General features: G+C 45.4%; 1 protein-coding gene across 1 annotated transcript in view; it reads left to right on the top strand.

The window, feature by feature from the left end:
* Positions 1–10,238, top strand: part of CCDC34 (coiled-coil domain containing 34) — a 563,579-nt gene extending 553,341 nt beyond the window's left edge. Inside the window, exon 7 of the mRNA XM_069623507.1 lies at positions 9,562–10,238. Within this exon, the coding sequence (XP_069479608.1) occupies positions 9,562–9,773 (212 nt within the window). The 3' untranslated portion in view covers positions 9,774–10,238. The remainder of the gene's footprint in view (positions 1–9,561) is intronic.
* The last annotated feature ends 2,865 nt before the right edge of the window (positions 10,239–13,103 follow it).

Genomic DNA, 13,103 nt, shown 5'->3' with positions numbered 1-13,103 from the left:
GTTGCAGTATCCTACTCAGATGCTGTTATTTGAAATTAGCAGGAATGTAATTTAAAAAAACTAAATCCATATTTTGCATTCAAACTAAGACCGCCTGTCTGTTACATTCTTCTCAAGTGTCTATAATATAAACACTTGCTTATCCAAACACACTTGTGTAGGTAGTTTTAGCCTCTGCTTCCACTTTACCTTTGAACTGTTTAACCCGGATACTCCAGCATGCGGTCTGGCATGGATTCACTTGCTCAGGAATATTCCCTGTCATCAGGCTGGGAATCCTCTGTAAGTGAAAGTGAAACAGTTTTTTCTTTTACCAACTGTATTTCCTCTTTAAAGCAATCACTGTCATCAGTCACACTGCCCCCATCCAATGACAGCCCTCTCCCTAAGCCCCTCCTCTGGCAGCCCGCTTCAGATTTTTAAAGCATGCTTCAGTGTTGGGAGTCCTCGAGTATGCTCTGCGAGCTACTTCTATTTTTTGTGCGTTTTCGGCAGAAAAGGGTTCTATTTTTGTTCTGAAAAGGACTGTCCAATCTTTTCTCCCTCTGCCGACAGCGGGTTGTCTGTGAATTTCAGCGCCCCTCAAGGGCAAAGATTGTTGTAGATTCCAGAAGGTCATGAGGCTTATTTCGTGCCCTCCGACCATGATGGAGGAGAAGGAGAGAAGGTCCCTTTTCAAGCCCTAAACCAAATGCGGGCTACGGAATGTCTTTGTGGAAGACAAACGCCTACAATGCCTCTACTGCCTGCATCTAGACCACAAGGTGGTGGACTACGAGGTATGCCTCAGATTCTCCAAGATGACGACAGACAGACACAGTAGACTGGCGGCGTGGCTTAAGGCCAAGGCTTCTGTCCTGTGCTCCGAGCAGGGTCATGCCTCACCCAGGACCTGCCGGTCCGAGGGGCGCTCTTTTAAGTCCTTTGAGGGTGCTTCATCTGTGGGGGCGCAAGACGAGGCCAAGAACCGGAAGTCTGAATCCACCAGGTTTGCTGCGGAAGCGGGTCCCACGGTGGATAGGGCGCGATCGACATCACCCTCCGCCTCCATTGCCAGCCAGCAATCAAGCTCCTCCTCGAAGAGCAAATCTACCCCGGCTAAACTGCGGGAGAAGTCTGAAGCCGCGGACGCATGAGAAGAATGCCGAACAGCCCAAGCAGGCCCAAATGGCACAGGCTAAGCCTTCGTCGACGATGGAGCTGGTGGCGGCTGCTATCATGACTGCTACGGGAGCTGACCCTGTGAAGGCCGCTGCACAGAAGGTATCCCTGCCTCCAAGGTGGGACACCGCCGCAGTGACTTTGGCAAAGTCTGTTGGCACGCCAGAAGGGGAAACTGGCTCGGGCCCCAGTTCAAGTCCTTCAGGGGGATAAGGGAGGGTGGGGAAGCCCGAAAACAGCCCTCCCAGGCCGTGGCCCAAGCCATGGAGGTCTTGTCCACAAACGACAAGGACCAGGAGTCCTTGCACACAGTCCACAAGGACATGGAAGAGAGGGTGACGACGGCGCAGCGCCTACTGTTCCGATCCCTCCGGTTCAGCCAAGGGATATGTCTCTGAACATTCTGTCGACTCTTCACACTTTGGTGTCGGAGATCCAGAAGGGGATGCCACCGGGCCTAGCTCTACTGGTCCCCCACGACCCTGTTCAGTCTCCAACTAAGAGGAGAAAGTGTCATCCAACCCCCCCCATTTCAGCCCCCACATCTGTGTCAGGCCCCTTCTCCCCCAGCGGACCCAAACACGGGGACAGGGATGGATACGGATACAGCCACAACTACGGACAACGACAAATCTCTGCATTTGGATGCAATGCCTGGACCTCATGAAAAACCCTTGCACGGCTCCGGCCAAACGAGATGGGCTGGAGAAGAAGTATCGGGTGCCGGACTCTGCACCCAAGTGCCTGAGGTTGCAACCTTCACCGGACTCTGTGTTATCGGCTGCCATGAGGAAACGGTTGGCTAACCCATCCTCGTCTTGTTCGGTCCCTCCGGATAGCGAGGGGAAGAAGATCGCCATGGGGAGGAAAGTGATTTACACCACTGCGTCTGCTATCAAGGCAGCCAACGCACTGGTGATCTTAGCCAGGTACGACAGGGAACTGTGGTACAAGCTGGGGCCTATTCTGGAGTTCCTCCCTGATAAGAGGATGGAGGCAATCGCTCTCTTCCAGGAGGGGGAAGTAGCGTCTGATCACACCATTTACAGTGGCATTGGACACAGGGTTCCGGCAGATGGGGAACGGTGTCTCCCTTCGTCAACAAGACAGGATGAAGGTCAGAAATTTCCAACAGGAGGTCCAGGTGAAGGTGTTGGACATGCCCTTCGACAGAGAGAACTTGTTTGGGAAGGTCATCTATGAGTCCCTACAGGCCATCAAGGCAGAGACGGTCCTTTCCTGGGCACCCTCCAGCAACAACGTTCTTCTTTTCGCGCCTCCAGGGGAAAGTCGAGCAGGTATTCCAAGGGGTTCTCCTCTTCATACCGTCAACCCTCCAGATCCACGACTCAGGAATCCTACAGTGGCCGTTCCCAGGCCTACGGTTGTGGAGGATAGCATCGCTGTCACCCACAGGACAGGATGCCGGCTCTGAAACAGGCCTGAACCAGCCAGGACATTGGGCCCCCACGTGTGCACCCTGGTAGGCAGCCGGCTGACTAGGTTCGTCAGCGAGTGGAAGAACATTACCACCGACAGATGGGTGCTAGACACACTTCCCCAGGTACACACCTTAGAGTTTCAATGCAGGGGTCGCCGGATCCCTTGGGTTGCCTATCAGGAGCAGCTCATCCCTCACCTCCTTGAAGGGGTACGGGCCATGGTGCGAAAAGGGGCGATGGAGCTCGTTCCCAACGGCTCCAGGGCTCTATTCCAAATACTTTCTGGTCAGAAAGAAAACAGGGGGCTGGCGGTCCATCCTAGACCTGCGACGTTGCAACAAATACCTGAAGCCCCAAAAGTTCAGGATGGTCACGTTGCAACACATGCTCGGCCAACTGGAAGAAAGAGACTTCTTGACGTCGCTGGACCTGGAAGACTCTTATTTCCATGTCGCCATTCTCAAAATTCATAGGATGTTTTTGCTTTTCGTAGTGCATGGACAGCACTACCAGTTCAAGACTCTGCCTTTTCGACTGAAGTTCCTCAGAGTGTTCACAAAGGGGCTGGCACCAGTGGCGGCCCTTCTACGTCTACGGTGCATTCACTTGTACCCATACCTTGATGGCTGGCTCATTCGGACCCGCTCGTAGGAGTTGGCCGTCAGGCACATGAAGACGACAGTCCAGCTACTGACGGATCTGGGATTCTCCATCAACTATCCTAAGTCCTGCTTAATACCATAGCAGAACACGCTGTTCCTAGGCGCCAGACTCAATACAGTGTCCTGCCTGGCGTCAACCTCTGAAGAGAGGGTGGCAGCCATTCAAGGGAAGGTGCAGTGACAGACGGCCACAGTGCGGACCACCAAGTCGTTGCTCGGCATGATGTCCTGCATTTTCCTCATCCTGCTCTGCAGGTTGCAAATGCGACCCCTTCAGGAGTCCCTGGATGCTCGCTGGATAGAGGTGTCTGGAAGCTTCATGGACAAGATCCCGCTCGATGACCAGCTCCGTCGGTGCGATAGGATGGTGGGGCATACGTTCCAACATCGCCCAGGGCACGGGATTTCAGAACCCTCCATACCAAGAGACAATCACCACAGACGCCTCCTTGGAAGGCTGGGGAGTGCTCACCGGACGTCTGCACGCCAGAAGCCTGTGGCTACTGGAGGGGGAAGGATCTCCATATCGACATCCTGGAGCTACGGGCAGTGTTCTGGGCCCTCAAGTCATTCCTCCCGTCTCTGAAAGGCAAGTTGATAAGGGTCTTCACGGACAACACCACCACCATGTTCTACGTTAGGAAACAGGGGGGCACTCGGTTCCCAGCACTCGCCAAGGAAGCACAGGACTTGTGGCACTCGGCCGTCAGACAAGGATGTTCCTCGTCCCTCTTCACCTGGTGGGAGTCAAGAACACGATCGCATACTACCTCAGCAGGGAACTGCGCTTCTGCCACGAGAGGGAACTTATGCAGGATCAGGTGGAGCACATCTTCGTCAAGTGGGGCAGGCCCCAGATCGATCTGTTGTAACGCGGCAAACTCCAAATGCCAGCAGATTACACCAGCCGAGGAGCCTGGGGGACGCGTTCTCCTTCCCGTGCAAAGGTCTGCTTCTGTACATGTTTCCTCCGCTCCCTCTTCTGCTACTAGTCATCAACACTCTCAGACAGTGTCAATGCAGGTTGATACTCATCGCCCCGCCGTGGCCAAGACAGATTTAGTACCCAGACAATCTCAGACTGTCAGCGTCGCCTCCGGTCAAGCTGCTGGTGGTTCCGGATCTTCTCGCCAGAGAATGAGGCACAATCCTGCTTCATGACCCAGGACCACTGAACCTGAAGGCTTGACTCCTGCAGCCTTAGAGTTTGGAGGCTATGAATTGTCAGCGGACTGCCGGAAGGTCCTCGCCAAGGCGTTGTCGACTATGAAGTGCTACGGTCACAAGTGGAAGCGTTTAGCTATGTGATGCCGGTCACCTTCACACATACATGTTGTTTTGCAAAACTTAACAAAAAGTTTCATTTTAATTTTAACAGGCCCCTTGTTTTCGTCCGTTAGGCTCTTTTGTCAATCAGATGTCTTTAATATCTCGTCTCCGTGATGCTCCTTATGACGTCACTTGCGCATGCATGTAGTGACGTCATGGACTTCTCGTCAGACATAAACACAGCCACAATTCCAAAATGGCAGACACAGCTGCATCGGCTCCTGCTTCCGGACGGAATCCATGCCTCTTAAAACTACGCTTTCTCTGCGAAACAATTATAAGTACATTTATGGGATTTACAACCCAACGCTGACACTCGGATCGCATATCATATCCTCACCAAATTACTTGCCATGTCTTTCAGATCTCTGGTAGCTTGCTCGAGATCCCATCTTATGCGATCACTCGCAAATATTGTGGGTTGAAAACCCAACATCCAGACTTGTACAAGCCTACGTGTTAGGACATTAGGATACCTTCCTTTTTTGGTAAGCCCTACCTATTTTCATAATACCTTCTACTTATATATCACTTGACATATTGACTAAAGGCTGGTATCTTCCTACAGGCATTTTTTGCCAACATTTGAGCGCTAAGGAAGTCCGCTTTGATGCTATTTCACCATCATGAATGGGACCATAGGTATGATTCTTGCCATATTATATATTATTCATATCCAAACATTGACCATATGGGTACATTAACTATGAACTGTTCTGTCCCTTTAGAGTAAGAGCAATCCGCACAATACGTACTGAAAATGACAGGTGTTCCTCACAGACTCCTAAAATCACTACTGGTTTCCTCAAACCAAGAGATTATTAATGCAGTCATATCTCCCACACAGCGTTGGCTAAGACAGACATCCTATTTATTGAGAGAATGGCCTTTTAGAGCCCTTATAGTCTTTTAGTTTGCACAGTTAGGCTATTTGAGACCAGAATTTCTCCTGAACATAGATCTAGCATACATTTCTTCTGGTAGAGCTATAAAATATCTCCATCTATGTACTGAACCCTGAACAAACACACTTGGACCACTTGAATCTAATTAGTAGGGTATGTTTTAGATATAATACAAGGTTGTATGTTTAAAAAGGAGATTCCATGATTAAATGAATGACATAAATTGCATATTAGATTATAGCTCTGGATTGCTATGTAGGTTATTGTCCACAATACACGAATTTACAAGGGGATTATGTACCTAAATATGTTCTTTTTCAACACATTAACTTGTATATTGAGCACAGTCAGATGTCATGTATCCAAAATTAAGAGACACAAACTAAAATGTCCCTTATAAATGTTTTTTTCTTTGTAGAAAATGATTTAAATGAATTTTTGCCCCTTACAAAGAGTGAAAACGACTCAAAACGCGTTGGGCCATTTGCAAATTAAAGTATTTTTATACTGTACCTCTAGTGTCAAATTGAATTCTTCAAATTAATTGCATGCCCACATGCTTTATGTCAAACATATGAATTAACAATACTGAATATTCTTGAAATATACTACAGTCCTCTCTGTCTCCCTTATACAAGGGAACAGATGCTTGACTGTCTTATATAAATACCTTTAAGGCTTACGCCATTAACAGTGTGCAGGGGATGCAGGTTTCCTAATTGGAAACCTTTCTTTAGATTGTTCCCCTACCAGCCTAGATACCAAGGCTGAGATTTTCTCCCATGCATCTTGAATTCTCTACAATAGCTAATACTAAGACCGCTTTAAACTTCCTTGATACCAGAAGTTTCATCAATTATTAGGTGTGCTGAGTGTTCCCTTCTTTTTCTTTGCTCAGGAACCATCCAGATATAAAGGGCAGTAATAAAGGGCATTCCGTTTGGGAATTACACTTCAAAGGTCATTTTGTACGCAGGCGATCTTTTGGTGCGGATTTCTGATCCTGAGCACTCATACCGAGAGCTTTTGTTGTCATTGCAGAGATTTTGAAATATCTCGAACTATAAGGTGAATGTCTCCAAAACCTTTGTTTTTCCGATTTCCCTTTCATGTCATAGGTGGTTATTTAGTGTGGACAGAGGGGTATGGTTTATTCAGGTTTTAAGTATTTAGGTATTCATGTGAACAGGGATGTTGAATTGCTCCTTGTGAATAACATTCGACTGAAACGTTCCGAGATAGCTGGACTTTGAAACAAATGGGAGAAGTTGAAGCTAACTCTTTGGGGCAAGGTTAGAGTGGTGAAAATTACTCTGCCTCCTAAGTTATTTTATGGTTTCAGTATGCTTCCTCTACCACTCTGAAATAAACTGCTTTTGAGTATTAATAAGTATTAATAAGTCCATGAACAGATTTCTGTGTGGCGGGGTAGGCTGTGCACGGATGCAATTCAGAGACTGGTGCATCTGGGTGGCTTTGGTTATCCGAATAGAAGCCGTTATCGCACTGCATTTGCGTTATGTGCACTACATCACTGGATTGGGATTGACCAAATCGACTGTGCATGCTGGTTAAGCATCGAGATGGAAGCTGTTTTGCCTATGTACCTTGATGTAATTCTATCTGCGGACAAAAGGCTACCGGTCAGCTCGACTCCTCCATTTATAAAACATGTTTTGGAAGAGATGCAATGAGATTTGTGGTGAAAAACACTTTGTGCAGACTCTTATTTGCGTAAAAACCTGGCTGTGCAACAGGATAATTGTGCTAGGTTGTGGATTTCATGGCAGAAAGCTGGCATTTGGAGAATTGGGCAGGTCCATGATGGTCCGAACATGCTTGACTTTGAATTTCTATGTTTTAAGTACAGGCTATAAATGGAGGAGAGATTCGCCACAATAACTCAATGAGAGATCTTTTTGCTGACATGCCGTGCCTGCGGTCCTGCACCTATCTAAGACCATGCCTCTATCTTTTCATCGACCTTATACAAACTTAGTACACCTTTTGAGTTTGCACTGGCATCGCAATGTGGTCGAAGTAATTGGGATTCAGACTAATGTCGTTTGTTGTCAGATATTGAGTGGAACCACATATGTGCGGGCGGTTAAGTGCAAGATTGATTTGGAGCTGCGGTATACACAGAAGGTGATTAACCACTATTTGTATTGGTCTCCTCGGAAGATGTGGTTGTGCAAGTTATGCTTCAAGGATGTTCGCTGGAACTGTAGGAGTGATGTAGGCACAACTTTCCATACGTTGTGGTTGTGTAGAAAAGTTCAGTTGTTTTGGGATGGTGTTTTCCAGAGAGTGAATCTGATCTTAGGCCTAGCTCTACTCCGAGATTCACTTATTGATGTGTTAGGCTTATTTGCCTCTGTCTGGTATTGTGGTAAACTCTTCTGGGCATGCATGACATGGTTGGTTGCTAAGAGACATATTCTAAAATTCTGGAAGAGTGATACTGCCCCTTGTGTTGATGATTGGCTGTTGAGTTTGTTGCTTCTGTCTAGGATAGGTGATCTGATATGATATTTTATTTGTATCGCGCTCGTACACAAGTGTTTCAGAGCGTGACAAGGAGAGGGAGGGGAAACATGGGAGAACAACAACAATCTTACCAGGCCCAGTGACATTGAGAACGTGCAAGTGCAAGGGAAAGGGGGAAAGTGCATGGAAAGGGGGAGGGTGGAAAGTGCGGAGCAGAGGAGAACAAAATAAATATTAATAAAGAAAAGAAAAATAAATAAATAGATAATGGAGGCAATAAACAGTGGCAAGTGCTGTGTTTACGGCAGCAGACTGGGTAAGTCTGATAAGTGCAGAAAAAGAAGAAAATGTGGGTGGGGGACTGTATGGGTACAGATACAGTCCCCCGTGCAAGGGGTGGCCAGGAGGGAAAAAGTGTCTTTCCATGCTGAAGATCAACATCAGTGTGAGGCGATCGGGCGTGTGTTTAACAACCTCTATGCTTGGTTGTTTCCAATCGTCCTCTATGGTTCTTTTAAAACCCACCCCCGCTTGCCCCTATGGTTTTTCTTTCTCCTATCTCTCCTTTCCCCCTTTCTTTCAATTTTCTTTCCTTTATTAACATGATCGTTGGAATGTACTCATTTATGTTCTATACTTATGTATAAAGTAGCAAATGTATGTTATTGTTTATATAACCTTTAAAACAAAGAATATTGGAGAAAAAAAAGATGGCTTGTCACTTTTTTCTGTTATATGGAGAGGGATACATATGAGCCAGTAGCTTGAACAGTATCCATAAGTTATCTACAGGGTTGTCACATGAGGTTGATTTAAAGCATCATTTATTTTCTTGGAAAAACTGCTGTATGTAAGGCAATTGGTTAATTGCATCTAAGCTTCTTGCTGTCTAAATGTTGTCACATTATGGTGATTTAAAGCAGTTGTTTTGTCCAACAAAACCATCTGTCTGAAAGGTAGGGGGTTAGCTGCAGCAATCGAGCATCTTCACACATCAAAAACGTAGCTGAATGTGACTCCTAATTACTAGATTACATAGTAGCCGACTACACGGCCCAGAATTAAAGTACTCACCTTGTTTAGTTTGTTCTGTTTTCTTTTGCATAGGTTGGTTGCTAGTAATTTGATTTGTTTAATTTGCAGAAAAGTATAAGATACAAAAGCTGTAATGTTAGAAATACATGAATGCAGGAAGGTGTCTGCCCACAGGAAAGTCAGATCTGTTGGATTTGCCATTGCTTATTTTCTTTGTTCTTCGTCTATCCCTAGTTTCTCAATTGAATAGATTTGGCTAGTGCATAGCTTGATTCACACTTTTCATTTGACCTGACAATGTTGTAGTGTTTCCTGTGTGTTTTCTACTCTCTCTGATAACGTAATAGAAATGTATTTATCAGAAAAATAAGATTATCTTCAAGAAATAGTAATATGGGTTATTAATAATTTGGGAGACAAATAATGTTCTTCTTGAATTTTGTTTTGAGTGCTTTTGCCAGTGCATACAATTAATTGAGATGTGCAATATTTTGAACGCAGTTGAAATTGTGTGATTTCTCGCCCACCCATTTTTAGGGTACTACGATGGCTCTGCATCCCCAGCACCTGGCTTTTGTAATCCAATACCCTGGAAACCTATCAACGTGCCACCTCCTCCAAAAGAAGCTTCCCGAAAAAACACAGTGAAGCCCACCAACAGACTAATCGCAAATCTATCCTATAGACCCAGCGCAAGAGTTCAGAGACCTAAGAACAATATATGTATTGGAGGAATGAGTAGAAAGTAAAGCTGGATATCATTTGACTAATGTTCAAGGGCAGTGGTTTTATTTAAATTGTTCCATGGATGAAATCTTTTGAAACTGTTCCAAGCACTGCTCTTCTAAGAAGAATGTACATTTCCTGGAGTATGTTTTATGGAACCAGTATATATTTTCTAATAGCTGATTCTGTTATAATATGCATTTTGAAAATGTGAACTGGTTAATTCCTATTTTTGTAGTGTATATTTTGTATAAGATCCAGACAACTCATTTTATATTTTTCGTATTTTACAAAGACATTGTTTTAAATGTTGTTCTGATTTCATTGATTTAAAAAAAAGTTGTTTCTGACTTTTATATGGTGTTCATCATCTTTATTAAGAATGCATGTTCCAAAGAGCAATTTACTTTGCCTTTGTCTTATAAAGTTCATTGCATTGTATTGTGCTTGCCATGCAGATCTGGTAATAAGACAGTAGCTACAGTTTCTCCTCGCATCATTGTCACTTCGTTTGCAGTGGTCGCCGCTAACTCACTGCAATTCTCCATGCTGCTGACTTTGTGGCTCTCGCTCCTGTATATTTGGTGCTTGTCATACATTTAAATTCTTTACATTATGCTCAACTGTAAACTCGTCTCTACTCCTACTAATTTTGGATTTTTGGGTAGTACTCTTTGAACAAATTGCTAACATTAGATTGTATAACCCTGCAAACTACATTTTTGTGTACAATTGTTTGGGGGGGCGGGGGTCACACCGCCAAATAAGTTACTGAGCTCGTTACCCATAGGAACCTTCTAGAGTCGGACTCGCATCCTAAAGGAAACCAGAGGCCATCTGCTGCTTCTCCCTATTCCCCCCGCCCCCCACTTACATTAAAGAGAGGGCCCACAAATCCTGCAAAAAAGGCACATATTTGTGTCTTTGTCCTCTGTGAAAGCTTGAGGGGCTGCATTACTTTACAGTTGTGCATGTGCAAATGCCAGTTGTGCATTTTCTATAGAATTTGCATCAGTGCAAATAAAGAGCAACTAGTCTCATACTGCGTGTGGTGATGTCTGGGACAAAAGAGGGGGCATGATTTTCAGAGACAATTTTATAATAAAGGTTAAAAGTCAAGCTTACATCGGTTGCTGTTAAAATCAGGTACACACACTTTTACAGCACAGTATGTATGCCATCAACATGTATAATAAACTGCCTCTGGATGAGAACCGAAGTCCTGTTAAGCGTGGGATTTAGTCTCATGGTTAGTAGGGGCGAATGTTATTGATGGCCACCGTTGCAAAACTGACATTTTCTAATGCTGAAAAGAAATCTGTTTTAACCCATGTTTGGAACCCTGCAAGTGGGGGTAGGGGGTCAGAGCTGACCAACAAGGTATGCCCTTCCCACTTTACTTAGCTGGCGGCAGCATACCTTGATAGTTTTCATAATGCTTCACTTAGCACTAATGTTACTGTTTTCATACGCTTGCAGTGCCACACTTTGTTCGCAGTAGCACTTTTCCAATGCAATATGCCCTCAGCACATACAGTTTGGAAATGTCATAATGCTCCATATTTTCAACAACCCTCGCATTTCACTCGGTCTATCGAACGGATGGCAGTTGTCCTTTGATATTGAGATGCTGGTCCAGTTTGAACTTGAAATGATAACAATTTACAGGGCAATAAAGAATCCGAGCACTCTGTCCTTGATAGGGTGACCGAGACCGTTTTTCTTTTGTATATCTGAAGAAAAACCAACCGAGAAACTCGCAGAATATCCCCTTCCCAAAATAAGGCACACCCAGTTGCTTTTTATGGAGTTTTATACAATGAAACTCGTACATTGGTGAATGTATTTACATTTGAATGTCAAGGTTTCCAACGTTTTTTAACTTGCATACGCGCGGCCACGTCTCTTGCTTATTCATCTCCTAACCACTTGACGTGCTTTACTTCCGGGGAGTCGCACCGTTATACGTAAACATTAGCTTCCGTAAACGCCAACGCACGTAAGATATCCCTGCCATTGTCAGAGTAGGGCTGATCCTCGTTTTCATGTCTCTTGCTCCACAACCCCTGTTCCAGGCATAGGCTTGTTCTGAACAGGGTCTTGATTTGCAGCACCCCGACTTATAGTCGGTGTCATTTTCGAGCCAACCAATCATAGACTGTTACTGCATCTTCCACGTTCTACAGCGATGAGCATGGGGTCTGAGAGCTATGCACTGGTCACTGAAAAATGTGTGCAACTTAAAACTATGCTAATATGCTTTGCTTTTTCCGACAATACTGCGAATAGCACATATTTTAATTTGACCACTACATATGCATAGTTTACACTTCTAAATCTCACAGTGCTTCAATTAGAGCACTTTGCAATATAATTTCCCTTTTTTAACTCTGCAGATGTAAAACCTTTTTCAATTTAATGTTTGCATAATTAATACCCTATTTATGATGCACAGTTGGAACATTGCAAATATCCATACTGACCAACTTGGTCCTGAAGTGGGAGAATGGAAAAACAGGCTCCCATCTTCCCCCTCTCGCGCCTGGCCTAAAGGTTCACGGCCCAAGCACCCGCCACGAGAAGAGTTTGCCCATCTACCAGACGACCAGATACCCTGGTACAGGACCATAAGGATGTGTCCATCTGCCTGCCCAGCAGCCCGCCCTGCCCATGCCGATGCCTGCGGCATGGATCAACTAGACTAAAACCTATACGTCGTTAGAGATGCCATGACGACCTAGCCAACGGATAGCACACCTGTGCCAATATACACACTGGACACTCCCGCACCAATCTACACGAAGAATATACTCAGTGCTATGACGTAGGCGACAGACATACTCACGGACGTGCATCTTTATTATTTTCCACATAGGCTCTCAAAATGCAGAAACGAAAGACGCACCATGAACTCATCTAAAGAGCTTGCTCACGCTTCTTCTAAACCTAGGTGCCATAATGAGAATTATAACGAAGACACAATACTGGTCATAAGACAATATGAGACTATAACCTAAAGCGCCTGCGCACCAAACGGTTCCACCTATACACCAGGCCTAAGTAGGCCGCAAGCAAGAGCTCCCGTGGACGTTAACAGAACAAGAGTCAGGTTGCTGATCCTGCAGAATGAGCCTGGCGAAAGCAGACAGCCAAGGTCGTAATGTTGCAAACCCACATTCCAAAAGCAGACCATCAAGGGCACGATGTTTCAACCTCGCACGCCGTGCACCAACATTAAAGTCGCACCTGCAAATTAAACCAGGCACACAGTGGAAAAACAATATTAATTGTGCAGAATTCTGCCTCAAACACGGTCCCACCTCACGTGACCAAGCCGAACCTGACAAGATGCC

This window comes from Ambystoma mexicanum, chromosome 11, assembly GCF_040938575.1.
Source record: "Ambystoma mexicanum isolate Mex_15411 chromosome 11, UKY_AmexF1_1, whole genome shotgun sequence".
NCBI classification, from domain to species: domain Eukaryota; kingdom Metazoa; phylum Chordata; class Amphibia; order Caudata; family Ambystomatidae; genus Ambystoma; species Ambystoma mexicanum.
Note: the sequence above shows the minus strand (reverse complement) of the source record. Positions and strands in the feature narration are given on the sequence as shown.